This window comes from Mustela erminea, chromosome 6 (assembly GCF_009829155.1).
Source record: "Mustela erminea isolate mMusErm1 chromosome 6, mMusErm1.Pri, whole genome shotgun sequence".
Classification (NCBI taxonomy): Eukaryota; Metazoa; Chordata; class Mammalia; order Carnivora; family Mustelidae; genus Mustela; species Mustela erminea.
In genome coordinates, this window is record NC_045619.1 from 123,067,629 (window position 1) to 123,086,802 (window position 19,174).

General features: G+C 39.5%; 1 protein-coding gene across 1 annotated transcript in view; it reads left to right on the top strand.

Moving 5' to 3' along the window:
• MALRD1 (MAM and LDL receptor class A domain containing 1) overlaps window positions 1–19,174 on the top strand; it is a 763,833-nt gene that overhangs the window by 74,144 nt on the left and 670,515 nt on the right. The window contains exons 8-10 of the mRNA XM_032349560.1: window positions 3,449–3,615; window positions 9,587–9,679; window positions 12,321–12,528. Coding sequence (XP_032205451.1) covers window positions 3,449–3,615; window positions 9,587–9,679; window positions 12,321–12,528 — 468 coding nt within the window. The remainder of the gene's footprint in view (window positions 1–3,448; window positions 3,616–9,586; window positions 9,680–12,320; window positions 12,529–19,174) is intronic.

Genomic DNA, 19,174 nt, shown 5'->3' on the forward strand with positions numbered 1-19,174 from the left:
ATTTTGCCTTCTACATTACTAATTCATTTCTCTGCTTCTTCTAGCCTGCTGTTCATTCCATCAAGTCTGTTTCCAATCTCATTTATTGCATTCTTCATCTCTGATTCTTTTTTAACTCCTTTCCCCCTTTGTTAAGGGTCTCACTAATGTCTTTTATTTTTTGCTCAAGCACAATGAGTATCCTTCTGATTGTTGTTTTAAATTCCTCATCAGGTCTGTTACTTATATCTGCTTCACTTATATTTCTGGCTGTGGCCTTATTTTATTCTTTCATTTGGGATTAATTCCTCCATCTTGGCATTTTGTCTAACTCTCTGCCTTCTTCTCTGTGTTAGAAAAGCCAGTTTTGACTCCTCTTGAATCTAATGACCATGAAGAAGAGGTCATGTAGTGTCAGGGTCCTGGCACTTCAAGGAGTATCTCTGGAATGTCCTGAATGCACTCCACTGTTGTGTTCTTGTTGATCTATCCTTCAGGCCAGTCATCTGTAGAGGCTCTTGTTGTCTGCTATGAGCAGTGTTTGGTTCCTGGCCTGAATGTGACAAGTTTTAACTAGAAGTACTCAGGTCTGTTTGTGAGACCTGACACCACTTTCACCAGAATGGAGGCCCTGAAGAACTCACTGGCAAGGAGACATGATGTGAGCAGGGGTTTGTGCTCGTGTTCTGAGGAAAGAGCTCCTGTGTTAGGATTGAGGCATGCTTGACTGAGAAGAGCAGTTCTGTCAGAGTTCAGGGGTATGAAGCTTAGTGTAAGCAAATTAGGTAGCTAATGTTGGTGCTATCCTGCTTCCCTTGGGTGGGCTCTGTGTTTATGCTGGTGCCAGCCAACTCCTTTGTTCCTGGAGAGGCATCTCTGTGAACTCTGCCTTTCAGGTGTGTGCTCTGAGAAGAGCGAATGTAGGTCAGTGCTTCTGCACTGTTTGCCCTTAGGTTGTTTGCCTGCCTTCTCTCCAGAAGTAGTGTGGTGACCTCTGGGCTCTATCTCAGCCAAGCTCATTGACCTTTAAATTTTCAGACTTTAAGCCCTCCTAGGTGCAAGAACTCATAATCTTCAGCTCCTCCTCATTTCCAAGCCAACGACTTTGGGGAAACTTTCTCTTTGTGCATTACCCTGTGTGCTCTTCTATCTCTTGCCCTTCTCAGTGACCATGGCTCCTTTCCCTCTGCAATACCCACCAACCATTTCTGCTCTAAACCACATCTTCACACTTTCTACCTTCTTCAGTGTGGTCTTTTCTCTCCCTTTAGTTGTGGAGTTTGTTCTGTCAGTCTTTGGCTCAGTTTCTGGGGTATTTATAGTGATTTGATAGTTATCTAGTTGTGTTCCTGGGACAAGGTAAACCAAGGGTCCTCCTACACTGCTGCCGTCTTTCTTTCCTAACATTACTTACAAAACAGGTCTGTTGGCTACAAATTATCTCAATTTTCATTTGTCTGAGAAAGTGTTTATTTCTTCTTCATTTTTTAAAGATTCTGTTTATTTTAGAGAGACAGAGAGAGTGCACACGTGAATGTGAGGGGGAGGCAGAGGGCAAGGGAGAGAGAGAGAATCTCAAACTGACTCTGAAGTGAGCATGGAGCCTTGTGTGGGGCTTGATCTCATGATCCTGAGATCATGATCTAAGCTGAAATCAAGAGTTGGACCCTATTAAAGGCAATCTTCATTTCTGTTATAGTGTTTTGTTTTGGTCTCTAGTATTTTTTATTCTTTCTTAGAATTTCCAGCTCTCTGACTACATCTTCCATCTCTCTGACTACATCATCTATCTTTTTTTGCATGTTTCTACTTTTTTTCCATTAGAGCTCTTAACTTATAAATTATAGTTGTTTCAAATGTTTAGTCCGATAATTTCAACATTCCTGCCATATCTGGGTCTTGTTCTGATACTTACTCTTTCTCCTCAAACCCTATTTTTTGTGTTTTTTTTTTTTTTGCCTTTCAGTGTGCTGTCTAATGTTTTGTTGAAAGCCAGACATGAAGTGCTATATTAAGGGAATTAAGGTCAATAAATATTTAGCATGACCTAATATTTTTATGTAGCTAGAGATTAGACTCTACTTTTTGCTACAGCTATAGATGTTTGAGGCTAGAATTTCATCTGGTATCCTTGTTTTTGTCTTACCTGTTGTCTTTGGGTTTCCCCAAAGACATCTTAAATTAGGTGTGAGACCTACAGTTCTTTGGATAGTATTATCCTATTATTATACAGGACCCCTTTTGACTAATAACAATACTAGTTTAGGGTTTCATCTTTGTGATAATCCATAGAATTTTGCACATCCTATCACTTAGTCAAAGCGCCAGGTAGTGACTGTTGGTATATGTTCCGCCTCAGTTTCTGAGCAGGATTCCCCAACTCTAATCTTTGACTTCATTGAGAGAGTTTTTTCCTCCAGCTTTTGTTTGCAGCATTCAAGTTAGTCAGAATCTAAGCTACCACAGCTTGGGGCTGATCTCAAAGTTCCAGAGTTCTTTGGTGTCAGCCCTACTTATCACTTGGTATAATTGTTCTTTACTTAACTATTGAGATATTTTATGTTGAAATTGAGCTGTCTCAGCTTTTGTAAAAATATGTCTTTAGCTTATTTATCATTTCTTTGTGTATAAGTTAGATGCAAAGTGTTAACTTAAAATTGTATTTTGCCTAAAAGTCTTCCATTTTGCAGCAAATAAGAGTTTTATCTAATTTAAATTCATAGTTTTAAGAAACTATAGGAATATTCACTAACTTACATAGAAATAACACATTGGAAACCATTACTGAAAAGCTATAAGAGCATAGAAATATCTTTGTATCTCTTCATTGTCTATATCACTAAATTTAAAAATAATGCAAATTGGTTTTAAGTATCAGATGGGATAAAATTGATTGACAATATTTTTATGTAGTACAAAATCCATACCTGCAGTTTAATGGAACTGTGGTATCTGATACTTCCATGTGGTTGGGTAAGAAAGAGGGCTGTTTATATTCCCTTAAACTAAAAAGATTATTCTACAACTAAGAAGTAGAAAAAATAATAGGGGAAATAATTCTGGGAAGAAAGGTGAGGAATTCTTGGTTAAAAAAAGATTGCAGTGTGACATTTAAAAGAAAATGATGATAATTTTGTAGCACGAGATTTTTATATCAGTCGATATCTTTTTAAAAGAATATTGAATTGAAATTTCCTAATTTCAGGAACTAGGAGCAGATTTCAGTGCATTTAAAAATCACATATAGAAATGAAAGCCTATAATTTGTAGTTGACACAATCATTTTAAAACATCATATCCCTCAAAATAATGAATAAATAAATAAGTGAATGAATAAAACATCCTATCCCTTTAAGTAAAATATTTGTCTTCCAAGCCTGATTTTGAAAAGTCCACAAAGCAATGATTTTTTTCAAACAGAAAGCATCTCATTTTTTCCTAAATTGCTCCCTTTTCCTTTATTTTTCAGGTTACTATATCTGGTTAGGAGCTAAGGATGCTTCTACTCTCAACCAGTTAGACAGCAAAGCTTATTTAAATAGCTCTCTGTGTCACTGCCTGGGCAAGAGCTGCCATCTTCAATTCTATCATTCCATGGAAAACAGTGTTCTGAGAGTAGGACTATACAATAATAAGGTGAGAAGAAGCTTACATTTATCTCAAATTCATTTAATAAGTGAAATTTCTATTTGGCAACTTGTGTTTCTATTTCTCATTTGTGTGTAGGCTTTAGGTATTCTTTAACTTGACTTTATTTAGTATACCTTTGAAAATAAATATTAAGAGCCTGATTTAAGACATACTGTGATGTAGGTGTGCCTGGGTGGCTCAGTTGGCTAAATGTCCTACTCCTGATCTCAACTCAGGACTTGATCTCAGGTTGTGAGTTCAAGACCAATGTTTGGCTCCATGATGAAAATGGAGCCTACTAAAAAAAAAAAAAAAAAAAAAAGAAGCCATCATATAGAAAATATAATGTGATAATTTGTATAATATTATTTTACAAAATCATTAAAAATTCATGAAAGTATATTAAAGAAACTATAGGTCTAATAAAAATGAGATATTTGAGATTCTGTATTATTGGCTCATATTGACTTTCTGATGGGATCTCTTTTGGATTTTAGGTCCATATATCACTAGATCTGTAATTATGATGGAAACAAATTACTTGTTATGGTACCAGCAGATACAATTTTAGAGACTGGTAATTACTGATTAAATACAAACAAATGAGTCATTGGAATGGGCAAAAATGGCTCACTGGGTTGAATGAAAGTTGCAGTGGTTATGCTAGCAAATAAAACAAATCTAAGCTTTTTTTTTTTTAAAAATATACCTAACTTTAACTGAAAACAATCCTCCACAAGTGGAAAAATATCAGAGGTACTTCGAGAATTTCTGTTGTGAAGAAAATTTATTTATAGATGGAATTTTTTAAAAATCACAGGCATAAATAGTGGTCATTCTAGCAATGGGAAACATTTGACTATAATTGCAGGAATTCTGAAAGGAAAAGGAAGATAGTAAAAACATCCAAGTTAGATTCTTTTGGCTTCAGATGCTTTGAATAAATCAAGTTGACACTTCCTCCTCATATTGGCCAGATTCATTTTCCAACAAAAGTTTATTTACCATCTATTCTTATCAAGTATCACAGACCATCTGTCAATAACATTTTCTTCTGTTTTGTTTGCTTCTGAAGTCTGAAGTGCCATCATAATTAATCCTTAGATATGACCTAGTAGCTGCCTATTACTGGGAGAATTGAAAATTCAAAAGGGATTCTCTATTTTTTTTTTCCCGGTTCTATCACATCGCTGTTCTCTTTTTCTTTTGTATCATTTTCTTCTTGCCCAGTCTTTTTTCTTCTACCTCTTCTTTTCCAAAACATTCACAGAGTTCTAAAGCATGAAATTAGAGAAATAGGCTCATTAGATGGCCTAATATAATTTGTTTGTTTTTATGGATGAGATACAATTTCTAGCATTCTATAATTATGTTATATTTTGGTGACATTTTTATGGTAGCATTTGACAGTAGAATAATTTTGTTGAGTTTATGTTATAGTTAAAGGTGCTTTAAAAAATGTATGGTCCTGCGTGACTAGGTGGCTCAGTCAGTTAAGCATCAGCCTTTGGCTTAGGTCATAATCCCAGAGTGCTGGGATTGAGTGTCGCATCAGGCTTCCTGATCAGTGGGGAGTCTGCTTCTCCCTCTACCCTTCTCCACCCTGCTTGTGCTCGTGTTCTCTTTTTCTCTCTCAAACAAATAAAGTCTTTAAAAAAATATATGTTCCTATGATAGTGCTTTTCACATGACAGGTAATTACTATTCACTGAATGTTGAATGAGTTATCTTAAATTTGAGTAGAAATTTGTTCAATATGGCTCCTAATCCTAAAAATTATTTTGATCTACCCTGAACATCAGTGATGGATTATAAACTTTGGGACTATATAAGAAAAGATTATAAACAAATTGACTCCAGATACCACATCATATAATACGAATAGAATTATCAGAGCTCCATCTCCCACATTATAAGAAAAGAAGTTAGTCATGGAGAACTGACCTAATGTATTAATTAGAACCAGTGGGGGCATACATCTCAGAGCACTGAGCGATGTTTTGTTTCTTAGTTTACCCAGTATTCTGCAAGGCAATCTCCTGTTTTTTCTTTCATACTATTGGCTCTGATCTCTACATATAATGTATAACATACTGGTCACTAATGGAAAATCTGCATCAAAATACTTTAAAGTTTTAAGCTCATGTTTTATCACAAAGCTAAAAAGGACTCCAAACCTATCGTTTAAAAAATTAGCACTTCATGAAATGATCATTTAAATCTTCCATGAATAGAATGTAGACAACAACTCTTAGGATATGTGCAGGTAAATCAAGGAATACCTAGGAAAGATGGTGAAAGTAGTTTTTTCTATATTTTCAGAGGACATCAGACCTTAAGAAGTAGATAACACAGGTAAAAGACAAGTTGTTAAATAAAAAGTTGACTCTGTTAGGATCAGCTTAAGTGTGTAGCCGTTCTAGTTTGTACCATATCACCGTCCTTGAGATTAGGTCTCTATCTTCTATAAAATAATAATCTTAGCAACAGCCTATCCTTTATCCTGAAGAGAGTTTCCACGTCAGTGAGCCAAGGATAGCGTGGTGCCCAGCTTGTGGTACCTTTTAGATATTTTAAAAATTTCCGGTGACAAATAGGAAGAACACATAGCTGGGGCAGGGAAGAAAATGCCTTAGAACGTATCTTTTCTCATATGATACTGTTTTTATTTATTTATTTATTTATTCATTTTTAGATTTTTAAAAATTTATTTGACAGACAGAGATCACAAGCAGTCAGAGAGGTAGACAGGGGCAGGGTTTCGGGGAGCAGGCACCCTGCCAAGCAGAGAGCTTGATGTGGGGCTTGATCCCAGGATGCTGAGATCATGACCTGAGCCAAAGGCAGAGGCTTAACCCACTGAGCCAGGCACCCCGATACTGTTTATAAAAAGGAAAGCCATTCATAAGCTATCCTTGAAGGAAAGACTTTGCTAAAGTACATGTTCCTGTTCCTGCATTTAATCAAAAGTAGTTAATTTGTTTTAATTTATTTATTTGAGAGAGAGAGAGAGAGGGAGAGAGCAGAGTGAGCAGAGCAAGTGAGAGAGGACATAAGTAGGGGCAGGAGCAAAAGGAGAAGAAGAAACAGACTCCCTGCTGAGTAGGGAGCCTGATGCAGGGCTCCATCCTAGAACCCTGGAAGCATGATCTGGACAGACGGCAGATGCTTAACCAAGACTGAGCCACCCAGGCACCCCTCAAAAATAGTTTTAAAAGAACAAAAAAAGAAGCTGGAAATTGGGACCTTTGATTTCTTCACTGACAGAGGGAAGGATAAGCTCAGGTCTCTTAGGAGATAGAGCAATTCTTTCCTTAAAAGGTAAAATGACATTATTGATCCTAGTCTAGGGGAGTAAAGATACTTTAAAAAATTGATTGGTTTATTGATTGATTGATTGATTGATTATAAGATAATAGAAAATTAAAACATCACTTGAAAGTTTTTTCTGAGCTGAGGGTTTCTTTCTTACATGGATACCTGTTGAAAGTAACTAGGTAAGAAGAATCTGAGAGTTAGGACAGAATAAAATAAAAGCTGCTTTTATTTAGTTGAAGTAAACTCTTTTTCTTTTCATTACTTGTGTTGTCAGACAGGAAACTGTGATAGAAAAGATCTGTATTTCATAACATACCATTAACTTAGAGTACAAAAAGCCATTTAAGTTTAGAAAGAATTCTGCTCACTTTTCAAAAAAATGTAAACACATTCTTCTTCAGGTAGAGTAGAGGGGAATTAATTAGTCATTGTGAAAAAAGAGCACAAATTCTCTAAGTTATTTTCATAAGATGGAAAGTGAAGGGATATGATGAATGAAACTTGCCAAGCGTGTCACTTAAAGCGTCTGTGCAAGAGATAAGTGTCTCGAGGCTAAATAGTTGAAGTTGCATAGGAAATTATTCCAAGAAAAATTAGTTGTGTGTCCCAACTGTGTATAACTCCACTTCCTCCTGAAGTGACCCAGAAGCTCTCAGCTGAAAATACGTCTACCATGGACGTTTCACTGTCTTGTCGAAGTCTTAACAGTTGATATGAATAAGTAATAAAATGAAGTACATTTTAATGGGTTTGGACTGTCTTCTGAAATATTTAAGACTTGGAAATTGGAGTAGACATCAGAGGGTAAAGGACTAAGTTGGGAATAGATTCATTTTTAGAAAATGTTGGTTATGAATGAAATAAGCGAAGCTGAGGGGAGATTGATGCTTGCGAGAGTCTGAAAAAAGTCCAAGTGTCATGTGTCACTTGAATTACAATGAGATGTCACCTTCCAGTGCTGTCTTCTATCCTAGTAGAAGGAGGGCACAGTCTCAGAGCTCAACCTGAGACATATTTATGCCAGGTTGCATTTTCACTATACTGATACACAAAAAAAATCAATGCATCCATTGGGTAAATATTACAAACAATCTGGGCTGTCTTTACCAAGGAATTGTCAAATGAACTTATATGTTTGGTAGAATCTAAAGAATTTATTATTTCAGAGCATATAAGCATGGACATAGATCATAAAGCACAATAAAATAGGCAAAACTTTGGACTACATTATGGAATTTTATTAAATATCTTACCTCATAGTGTATAGTGGAAACATAATTTTGCATACACTTTGCCACCTGGAAAATGATCATTTCACAGATGCATGACATAGCGAACTCTAGACGGCATAAAAAGGTCTGATAGAATGACAAGAGAGTCAAATAGAAATATAATCTCCAGAAAATAACTGTATTGTTTGGAACTTGGAATGAATTCTCCCATAGGGGAAAAAAAGGTATGTCAATTTATTGAGACTGTGCAGAAAAATATATCTGATAACATTGTTTTTTAAACTTCCATATTAAGTGTTTGCCTGTCATTTCTTTTCTAATGTCTTGGCAATATAATAAAATGTAGTAATATTATTGGGACCAACATTAAAGTAGCTGGCAGTATGAATTCCTATTTAAATTTGTATTTTTGAAGTACTTTATTTAAAATTCTTTTTAAGGGGCACCTGCGTGGCTCAGTGGGTTAAAGCCTCTGCCTTAGGCTCAGGTCATGATTCCAGGGGTCCTGGGATCTAGCCTGCATCTGGCTCCCCTCAGCAGGGAGCCAGCTTCCTCCTCTCTCTTTCTCTGCCTGCTTCTCTGCCTACTTCTGATCTCTGTCTGTCAAATAAATAAATACAAATCTTAAAAAAAAAAATTCTTTTTAAATGTTTGTTCTGTCCTTACTTGCCATCATAAAAAAATAAACAGATTTACTATATAGATATGCTTTATTTCCTTATTTTTTTTAAAGACTGTTTTTAGGGTTGAGCCTCTGCCTTTGGCTCAGGTCATGATCTCAGGGTCCTGGGATGGAGCTCCAAATCAGGCTCCCTGCTCGGTAGGGAGCCTGCTTCCCCCTCTCTCTCTTTGCCTGCCTCTCTGCCTGCTTGTGATCTCTCTCTCTGTCAAGTAAATAAGTAAAATCTTAAAATAAAAAATAAAGACTGTTTATAGAGAAGTTTTGGGTTCCTAGCAAAATTAGGGGGCAAGTACAGAGATTTCCCATTTTCCTCCTGTCCCCGCACACGCAGAGCCTCCCCATTACCAGTCCTCCCTGAGAGTGGTACCTTTGTGATAATGATGAACCAGCATTGACATGTCGTTATCACTGAAAGTCCATAGTTTACATTAGGGCTCTGGCTTGGTGTTGCACGTCCCACGCATTTGGACAAATGTTGAATGACATATGTCCACCCTATGTATCATACAGAGTATTTTCACTGCCCTAAATATCCTCTAGGCTCTGCCTTTTCTTCCTTCCCTCCCTCCATTTTATTGTTCCTTTAAAAAAAGGTCATATACCTTTTTACCAATACTTTAGGCTTTCTAGTACTTGGCGTGGTGCAGGTAGGGTAAACTCTACTGAAATGTAATTGAGAGAGTACATATGGAACCATGAGGATAGAATTTGGGGAATGACTAATGTCGTTTCATTTGAATCGAAGGAAGAAGAAGTATTTTGGATATACAACACATCAACTGATGGAAAATGGGTGAAAGCAGAGGTGTTAATACCAGAAAGCCTGAAGACGTTTAAGGTACACAATGGAAAAACAAGTATTCTTTTATATCATAAGTTACACTGGTAGCTTTGCAGTAGTGAATTTTATCACCCATTGCTAAATTTAAGTTAGGACTTAGATTAAGGATGTAGATTTGTGTATTTGGAGAGAACAATTGCCTACTTCCTTTCATTGTACTTAGCCTTTCCCCTGCCCCGTTACTCCTGTATAAAGCTTCTTCATTGTACATGGGTTCTCCTCTACCCTCTCTAACCCCAACACCATGCATTGCCAACAAGGAAGAAAATATCATTACGAAGCAGATAAAAAATAAATTGGTATTGAAAACCAGTAAAAACCATACAAATGTTTTGAAGGCAGTAATTCGTATCTTTATAAAATACGGTTATATCTACCTGTGCAAAGATATATCTGAAATAGCTGAAATATACATGTGCCCAGTGGGAATATGGTCTCTTAAGAAAATGAACTTGGGATTTTTGTATTGTATATAGAGTTGAGATTGTGCAGAAAAATATATCTGATAACTTTTTTTTAGCTTTCCTATTAAATGCTTGTTCATCATTTCCTTCTTTCCTAATATCCTAGCAACATTGCAAAATGTAGTAATGTCAGTGTGATCAACATTTAAGTAAGTGGTATTATTGTTATTTATAATTTTACTTTTAAAGTGTAGTATTTTATTTAAAATTCCACTCTTTTTTGTTATATGAAGAGTGTCTGAATATGCTTATGCTGGACTGTCAGTATAAAATAATAAGATTGTACATGTGGCTCATGAAACCAATTTCATTCCTTTATGGTAATATCGCATATATACATTTTTCTAGGTGCTGAAAGGGAGAACCCAAATGATACTGAACTGTAACCCATACAGATTTTTAGAATCCCATTTACTGCTGAGATTGGAATTTCTGAACCATAGCATTTTTGTATTAATCACAGCGGAGTTGAGGTTTATATCATAGCCAATTGAATTAATATTTGACACTATTTTAATTTTCTAAGCTGATATTTATCTTTATAACTTCTGAAAGAGGTACTAAATGATTGGAGTTTCATTCTTTTATATAAACTGAATATTAAAGTTGGTCTTGTTATTTAGTTCAAAGATAAAACAAAATAAAAAGAGTAATTTGGGAGTTATTCTAGATTTCCAAGTGCATATTAAATGTAATTAACTTTCAATAATAGCACCTTTTTCAAATCTAAGTTTAAATGCATCAATTTTTGAAACCCAAACTAAATTTTTGAAATCCAAATGTCATTTTTGCATCCCTAATCTCTTGCTGCTATAAACGTATACGGCTGTAGGACCAATAATTTATACATAATTATACTATGATATTCACTATGGGGAATATATATAGCAGCATATAGGTTTCCTATTATTAGATATGATTTGAATATAGTATCTTCTGGACTAAATTGTTAAATATATTTGCAAACTAAGACATAATCCTTAACAAATATATATATATATTTTTTTTTTCCTCATATTTTTGCAAAGGAGAAAACCTATCCAGAAACTTTCAGCTGGAAAAAATGAAAAGGAATTAATCTTTCTTCCTAGTATCTTATTTATACACAAACTACCTAGTTCATTGCTGTTCAATAGTATTTTCTGTTCTAGGGGAAAATGTAAGTATCTGTGCTCTCGAATATGGTAGAAGGTAGGCATGGAAGACTGCTGAACACTTGCAAAGTGACTGGCTGAAGTTACTTTGCAAGTAAGTTAGTATGAAGTTAGTATGGCTGAAGAACTGAATTTTAATTTTATTTTAGTTAATTAAATTTGAAATCGCCCTTTGTAGTTGTGGCCACCCTATTGGACAGGAGAGAATTAGTTACTTGGTAAAGTCAGCTATTCATACCTCTCCTTCTGTCTGGTGTTAGCCAACCTTTGCTCTTGGTGGAACCTCAAGGAACATTAATACTTTGATATAGTATTTTACATTGGACTAGAAAGGATGGTTGTTTCACTTGCTAATGTTGCATACCCTCCAAAAAAACTAGTAATTTGACTGGAGAAAATGAGATTTATTTCTTTTAATTGGCACTTCTTTGATTATTAGAGAAATTCTTCTTTTGTGAAAATAGATTTTTATATTTAGTCTTTTATGTTTTCTGTTCATCTGTTGTGTCCCTTACTATTTGTCTAACCTTCCCCTGCCTGCATTCCAACACTAAATGCAGTACTTTAAAAACCAGATCTAGTTATAGCTCCTGTTATATAAGTAGTGATAATGCTTTTTGTTTTTCCTACATGTTAAAGAGAGCCATGAAGATGATGCCCAAGTTAAAAGTTAGCAGGCAGGGACATGGCCCATCATTTAAGTCGCATGTTGTATTTCATTGGATCATGAGTGGTTTCTCAGAGGCCTCAGTGGATCTACTGTGTCCATGTCTTTATACTTTTCCCCTTGGGGACATATATTATGGATTGCTGAACTTTACTAAATGTAGGGTTTTTTCCATTCAGATCAATTACACGTGTGAGTCAGGTTTCCCAAGTAGGAACTTTGGTGGTTGTATTTGCTGGCTCTTTTAATAGGTATTTGTCTCGGTAATTATTAAATGTCTATTATTCCTTTTTGGATGGGTCCTTTAAAGGAGATTATAAACTCATAAATTGTTCACGTTTTGCTTTTTTAAGATTATATTTGAAGGCACTCTTCTGAGCCAGAAAGGTTTCATTGGGATGCATCAGCTCTGGGTCTATGCCTGTGCACTTGCCCCACCTAGAAGGCTTTGCCCTAAGGATGAGTTCACTTGTGCCAGTGGCCAATGCATTTCCCAAGAATCGGTCTGTGACTCTCATCCAGACTGTTCTGATGACAGTGATGAAGACCCAACAACTTGCTGTAAGTGAATTAATGGTTTACTTGTTCACATGCTCACATTCATGACTGTGTTTGGATTTAAGTCTTTGCTTTGAGTGAGTTAAAGTTAGTATGTATAACATGAAATGAATACACATTCCCAGTCTGCAGCTATTAGCACTGTCCTTTGGAGGGGGGTCTCTATGCTAATATAGGCTTTGGTGCTTTTTATTAACACGGCAACATGGCGTGTGTGTGTGTGTATGTGTGTGTGTGTGTGTGTATCGGTTAAAAAGGAAAATGGGTGGGAGAGGGAACCTCTTTATACTTTTCCCTTGGGAGACATATATTATGGATTGCTGACCTTTACTAAGTATAGGGCATCTTCCATTCTGACCTCTTATGTAGAAGGCTATGGGGAGGGGTTTAAGAGGAAGGGCTGTCACTGCCTTCTAGGCAGCCATGATGACTATAGAAATCATGTCAGCCATGGTTGGATTCATGACTGGGTAAAATTTAGGTCCAACAGCTGCCTTTTAGGACTTTTATGGAGAGTCTTTGATAGGAGTGATGACTAGAAATCCCATTATTATTCAAACCTAGTTGTATTTGAAAGGAAATATAATTTAATTTACAGCCCACATGATGGTTCTCATCTGAGGTAACTTAGCAACTAAGATACTTGTGTCTCTGGAAATGATGGATTCTAACTAAATGAATCCAAATCCCATATCGCAAACAAGTGGGTTTTCTTAATTATTAAAAATTTGACATTTATTTTGCTGCACTGTTTTATTTTAGTGATGTGTGTTGTTGAACAAGAGAAAAATATTGCAACAAGATAAATGTGTCACCTTTTTAATGAGAAGTTCTTTGTACAAAATGCTTCTATTGATGGGGAGGGATTTTATTAAGAACAATAGAAAGAGATACAGGAAAGAGGAGATGAGTAAGCCAGGGAAGACTCCTCTGCTTGTTTGTAAACAGCACCATTAATTCCTCATATTGCCCTCGACCCGCAAGGACGACAAGAAGCCCCAGTTCAGATGTATCTTCTCTCTCTCTTTATTTCCGCAAGTCTACACACTTATATACGTTTACATGACCAATCAGTGAGCAGGGTACAGGAGGGAGCGAATCAGGCTGTGCACCTAAACCAACAGCTTCGCTAGCAACCAATGCTGTTTACCTCCTCTTTGGGCGTTCCACTTAGTCTCACGAGGCAATCCTAACCTGGCAAGTAGCCAGGCACCATCTTTTAATGGCGGAGGCCGCCCTGGCCAGGGGCCTGCCTCCGACATCTCCCCCTTTTTTCTTTTATGGCAGGGATCGTGCCTGTCTTAGGTGGTCAGTGGCGGGGAATATCCTTACCCGTCATCAGACGGCAGATATCAATGATTTGCGTCCTGTCTTAGGTTGGTATATTTCCCCCACCAATCTTACCCATAGTTGACTACCGATCCAGCATACTTAGCCACACTTGGGGGGATGTTCCAGCCTCGATGGCTAACAAGGCCTGCACCATGGTTTGCTGTTGCCTAGGTTGCTGTCGCCTCCAAATTTGCAGTTTCCTTACTAGTAGAATCAAGCCCACTACGAGGATTGTCATCAAACCAATTACGTTAGCCCATTGTTTCATAAAGGTTAACACGTCTTGCAATGTTTTGATTATCTCTGGGAAGGTTGCAAGCTCAACTCTGGTGTTATTTATCCTTGTTATGCCTAGTAGCAGGTGCTGAGTGTAGTTTTGGAATTATGCAGACTAATTCCCCCGCAAGTATTGGGAGAGCTGTCGGGAGACATTCTGTAAGTCACTCATATTAGTATAGGCTATGGGAGTTACACAAATTGCCGGGAAGGGTGCTACACATCCCAGTCCCAATAGGGCCCCCAATATGTCCACTTGTTCTTGAACCAAATCCACTCTCTGGTTGACTATCAGGATTCCTGCTTGCAGATGTGCATTGATCTGAGTCTGTGTTTGAAGGGCAGCCACCGTTCCTTCTGCAAGGGTGTTCACAGCTTCCGCAGTGGGTATAGTTGTAGCAAGCGAGGCTGCTGCTGCCGTGGCAGCTGCTGTAGATATAGCCAATGCTGTCACAATGGCGGCTGTGATACCAAAATCTCTTTTCTTTTGGATAGCACCACCGGTAACTTGTCCTCTGGAATGGAAACTGGGATAGGAACAAGGGTAGGGATACGCATAATCACAGCCAGCTTGAAGGCCGTAACATTCCAGCACTGGGAAAGATAGCAATTCTTAGTGCAATTCAACGTATCATTCAGCTCGCTAGCACTTGTTACGAGGAAAAGGAACAGTGGCGAGACGCATATGGGAGTGGGCTGATAAGTAATATTATTGGGACAAGACACATTAACTGTTGTCTCAAAGGTACTAGAGTCATTTTGTTTATAAAAACAGTTGAGGAATTTGCCACCATTTAACATGGACACTGCTGAGATATCAGTACATGCTCCTAGCAAGTTACAGACCTGCCATGCATCAAAGGGAGAGGAGGAATTGCCTTGCTTTGGGTTTTGAAAGGAATAATTGTACCCTGTAAAGGTATTATTTTTATAAGTAGGAAAGCGTAGAGTGAATGTAAAGCTATGCATTTCATTGATGTAAACTGAGCGCAAGGTACTCTCACATCCAGACCACTCCGGTGGCCATACCCTGTTATTGATGCACCTGGGCAACTTAAAAGGTTGATATGGCCCCGAGGCATTAATAGGTTTCACAGGGGCCAAACCCTGGATCACAGGTGGTCCCACTGAGGTATGTTTAGCAAGCCTTCATCTAGGAACCATGGAGCCGCCTTTTCCACTGTATTCAAAAAGGCCCGAGCAGTTTTTGCTTTTAGTGGAGTTCCATTGGCTTTCAGCAGGTCTTTTAAAGACCCTTCCAACTGCATTTTAGATACTTCAGATCCCATTATGAACACACAGACAACAGACACAGATGTTAAAGACACTAACTAACACATTAACTTTTTACACGCATATACTTCAGTCGACCTTTACTCCCCGCTTTACTGCAGAATTCCCACTTTTGAACGTGGCTAATGTCCCCGCTTACCTGCGGACCTTTACTCCCCGCTTTACCGCGGATTACCTTGCAAGATTCCTTTATTTAGTTCCCAGGTTTCGGCACCATTTATCGCCCTCAACCCGCAAGGACGACAAGAAGCCCCAGTTCAGATGTATCTTCTCTCTTTATTTCCTCAAGTCTACACACTTATATACGTTTACATGACCAATCAGTGAGCAGGGTACAGGAGGGAGCGAATCGGGCTGTGCACCTAAACGAACAACTTCGCTAGCAACCAACGCTGTTTACCTCCTCTTTGGGCATTCTGCTTAGTCTCACGAGGCAATCCTAACCTGGCAACTAGCCAGGCGCCATCTTTTAATGGCGGAGGCCGCCCTGGCCAGGGGCCTGCCTCCGACACCTCAGACACCTAGTTTTAACACTAGTCGTAAACAAAACAATCTACTTCTCAATATGATCTCCGTGGAATTTTTGGGTGCTTTTTTCACTCAAAAAAACATGTGAGGGCAATTCACTATCTCTAATATGGGTGTCTGTTTCTTTTCTGTGCTTTAAAATTTCTCACAATTTGGTCCATTTCTCTGGAGAGATTCACCTTTCTAATGGTTTGCATTATTCTCACTTTAACTGAAAGTAAATATATTTCCTCTTTTCACTTGTACATATTGACACTTTTTTTCTCTCCCCTCCCCCCACAAAGCATTCTTTATCCTCTCCTTTTAATTTGTTTTCTTAATCAAATTTTGATGCCAACATGAGTATTTCATGTCAATATTTGTACAATCATGTTTGTTTTAAGGAAATTGTTTATGGAACAATGGAATTATTTGAATTGATACTACATTTTTTTCTGCATTAGGATATTTAATACATTTGTGCATACATACACATGCTCATGTATATTATTACTAAATAGAGAAACTTCCTTTAAAATTCAAAACCATTTTGAAACATTCTACAATACTTTAAAAAAATATACTTCATTTACTTATTTATTTGAGAGAGAGAGCGAGAGCATACACGTGTTCAAGAGTAAAGGGGGGGTAAAGGGAATCTCAAGCAGACTCAGTGCAGAGTGGGGAGCCAAGCGCGGGACTGATTTCCCCACCCTGAGATCATGTCCTCAGTAACTCAACTGAGCTTCTCAGGCCCCCTGATTCTACACGTACTTTTAGGTTTGTATTTTACAAGTTGAATTTGTAATGCAAACTCTTCTTAGAATTCCCCAGTTCGCGAAGCGAATGAAACATGCTTGTATACCTCCTTCTTATCCCACTTTAGGATGGATCTCTGAGTGGAGCTCATACATGCAGGTTGAATAGCACCAGGAGTTCTTACTGGAGACTCGGTAATATTAACTGATGGATGTTGTTAGTTGGTATTGTTGTCTGTGTGCTTGTCCCCAAAGGCACACTCACTCAGGTATTTTTTATTACCAAGTGCCTCTTAATTCTAGATACTTTTAATAAAAGTAGTTGACAGCCTTTAGCCCCATGCCTTTTCTGAGGCAGTTAATTGGAAGTGAAAAGGAGTGTTGCTTGTGTTTTGCTACGATGCGTTGTGGACCAGTAGCATTAGCATCATCTGGGAGCTCTTTTGAATTACAGAACCTCAGGCTGCATCACAATCTTACCGAACCAAAAGTTGCCTATTAACAATGTCTCAGGTGGTTCCTCTGCATGTTAAAGTTTGAGTACCACTGTGCCAAATAACCTTCAGAAATGAAAAGACCACTGAGAGGAAAACAGATGGCCTATATAAAGTAGACTCAAGGCAGGGTGCCTGTGTAGCTCAGCTGATTGTCTGCCTTAGGTTAGGGTCATGATCCCAGAGTCCTGGGATCAGCCCCACATGTGGCTCCTTGCTTGGTCCTCCCTCAGCCCCTCCCCTATACTTGTGCGCTTTTTCTCTGTCGAATAAATAATTTTTTTTTTCTTTTTTCAAATGTTTTATTTATTTACCTGACAGCGAGAGAGAGCGAGAGCAGGAACAGGAGCAGGGGGAGTGGAAGAGGGAAATCAGGCTTCCTGCCTAGCTGGGAGCCAGATGGGGGGCTCCATCCTAGGATGGTGGGATCACGACTTCACCTGAAGGCAGACGCTTAGGGACTGAGCCACCCAGGCGTCCCTAAATAAAATCTTAAAAAAAAAAAAAAAAAAAAAAAAAAAAGTGGACTTAAGGCAAACCAGCTGGCGGATCTTTAACAGAAGCTAAAACTCCTGTAACTAATTCCTAAGAGCACCACTACACCATCAAACGATAAATTTTTAAAAAGCTTTATTGAGGTATAATTGACATACAACAATACACATAATTAATGTATACAATCTGAGTTTGGAATATGCAGACATCTGATCTTTATCCTTCACCTCCAGAAGTTTTCCTCTGTCCTTTCTTTTTGGAGAAAGGACACTTAACGTTGAGATTCACCCCGCGAACTTGGTGGGGCACCACGTGTGGCCGCAGAGGTGGGGAGAGTTGCCAGACGGTCACGTGTAGCTTGGCGCGCGCCCCTTGCACTTACCTGTCCCTCTGCCCCCGCGCCCCCCACCCAGCGTCCTCCCCTGCCCGCCCCCCTGGCCGCCCGGGCGGGGCAGCAGGCCGCACCTGGGCGGGGACTCCCTCCCGCTGCCTCTTGCGTGGCCTCGTGGTCTTCGCGGGCCTCCCGCAGCCGGGGGCCGCCGAGTACTTGGACGGTTACCGGCGGGCGGGCGCAGCTCTCGGCCGGCAGCCGCAGGTGAGTGCTCCGCGCGGTTTCCGCGGCGGCTACCGGGCTCTGCCCGTGACCCCGCGCCGCGAGGTGTGGCTGTCGTGCTCGCTGGGGCGGCGCAGGCTGCTGTGCACTGCCCGCGACTTCGGGCGGCGTTCGGGGCTAGGGCGGGCGGCCGCGGCTCCGCATTCCCGCAGCACAGCCCGCTTCCCGCGCGGTCGCCGTGTGCTCGCGTGTGGCCCTCTACCACCGGACCACCCCCAGGAAAGGGGGCGAGGCCCGGGCTAGCGAACGCAAGCCGGCGGGGGCGGGGGGTTCGGGGAGGCGGGGCGGCCCCCGCGGTGAGCGCCGGGGTGCTCGCAGACGAGGAGGGTGGGAGGACGGAGGATCGCGGTGACGCGGGGAGCCGGGCCCCCGCGAGGGAGGTGGGCGCCGCCGCGACCCCAGCCCGGAGCAGCGCACCCGCGCTTCCAGTCCGTACGGTGTTGATCGCTGCGAGCGCTGCGGCACCCGATGGCACGGTGCCCTGGTGTGGGGTGTGCAGGGCGGTTCAAGCAGTGATGCCGAACTTGTCAGGTCTTAAGAACTCTTCCCGAGTGGAAGAGATCTCCTGTCAAAGTCCTAAACAGACTAGATGCTCCTGCTCAGGAAAACTTCGCCGCCCCGACCCTAGAAGTCCCTGTCATTGGGATTTGTGGGGGAGTTTCAAACATCGGGGACCGCACTTTCAGCCTCAAATATATCATTTAAATGAGTGTGAAAAACAGTCTTGCTGAACGTGTGTTAAGGAACAGACAAGTGAATTTTTTTTTTTTAATGCCCCTTTTCTGCCTCTTTGGAAAATAATTTATGAAAGGTCCTATTTTCAACAAAGCCTTAAATAAAAGTATTGCCAAACAATTGAAAAGCGCAATACGGTATTGTTG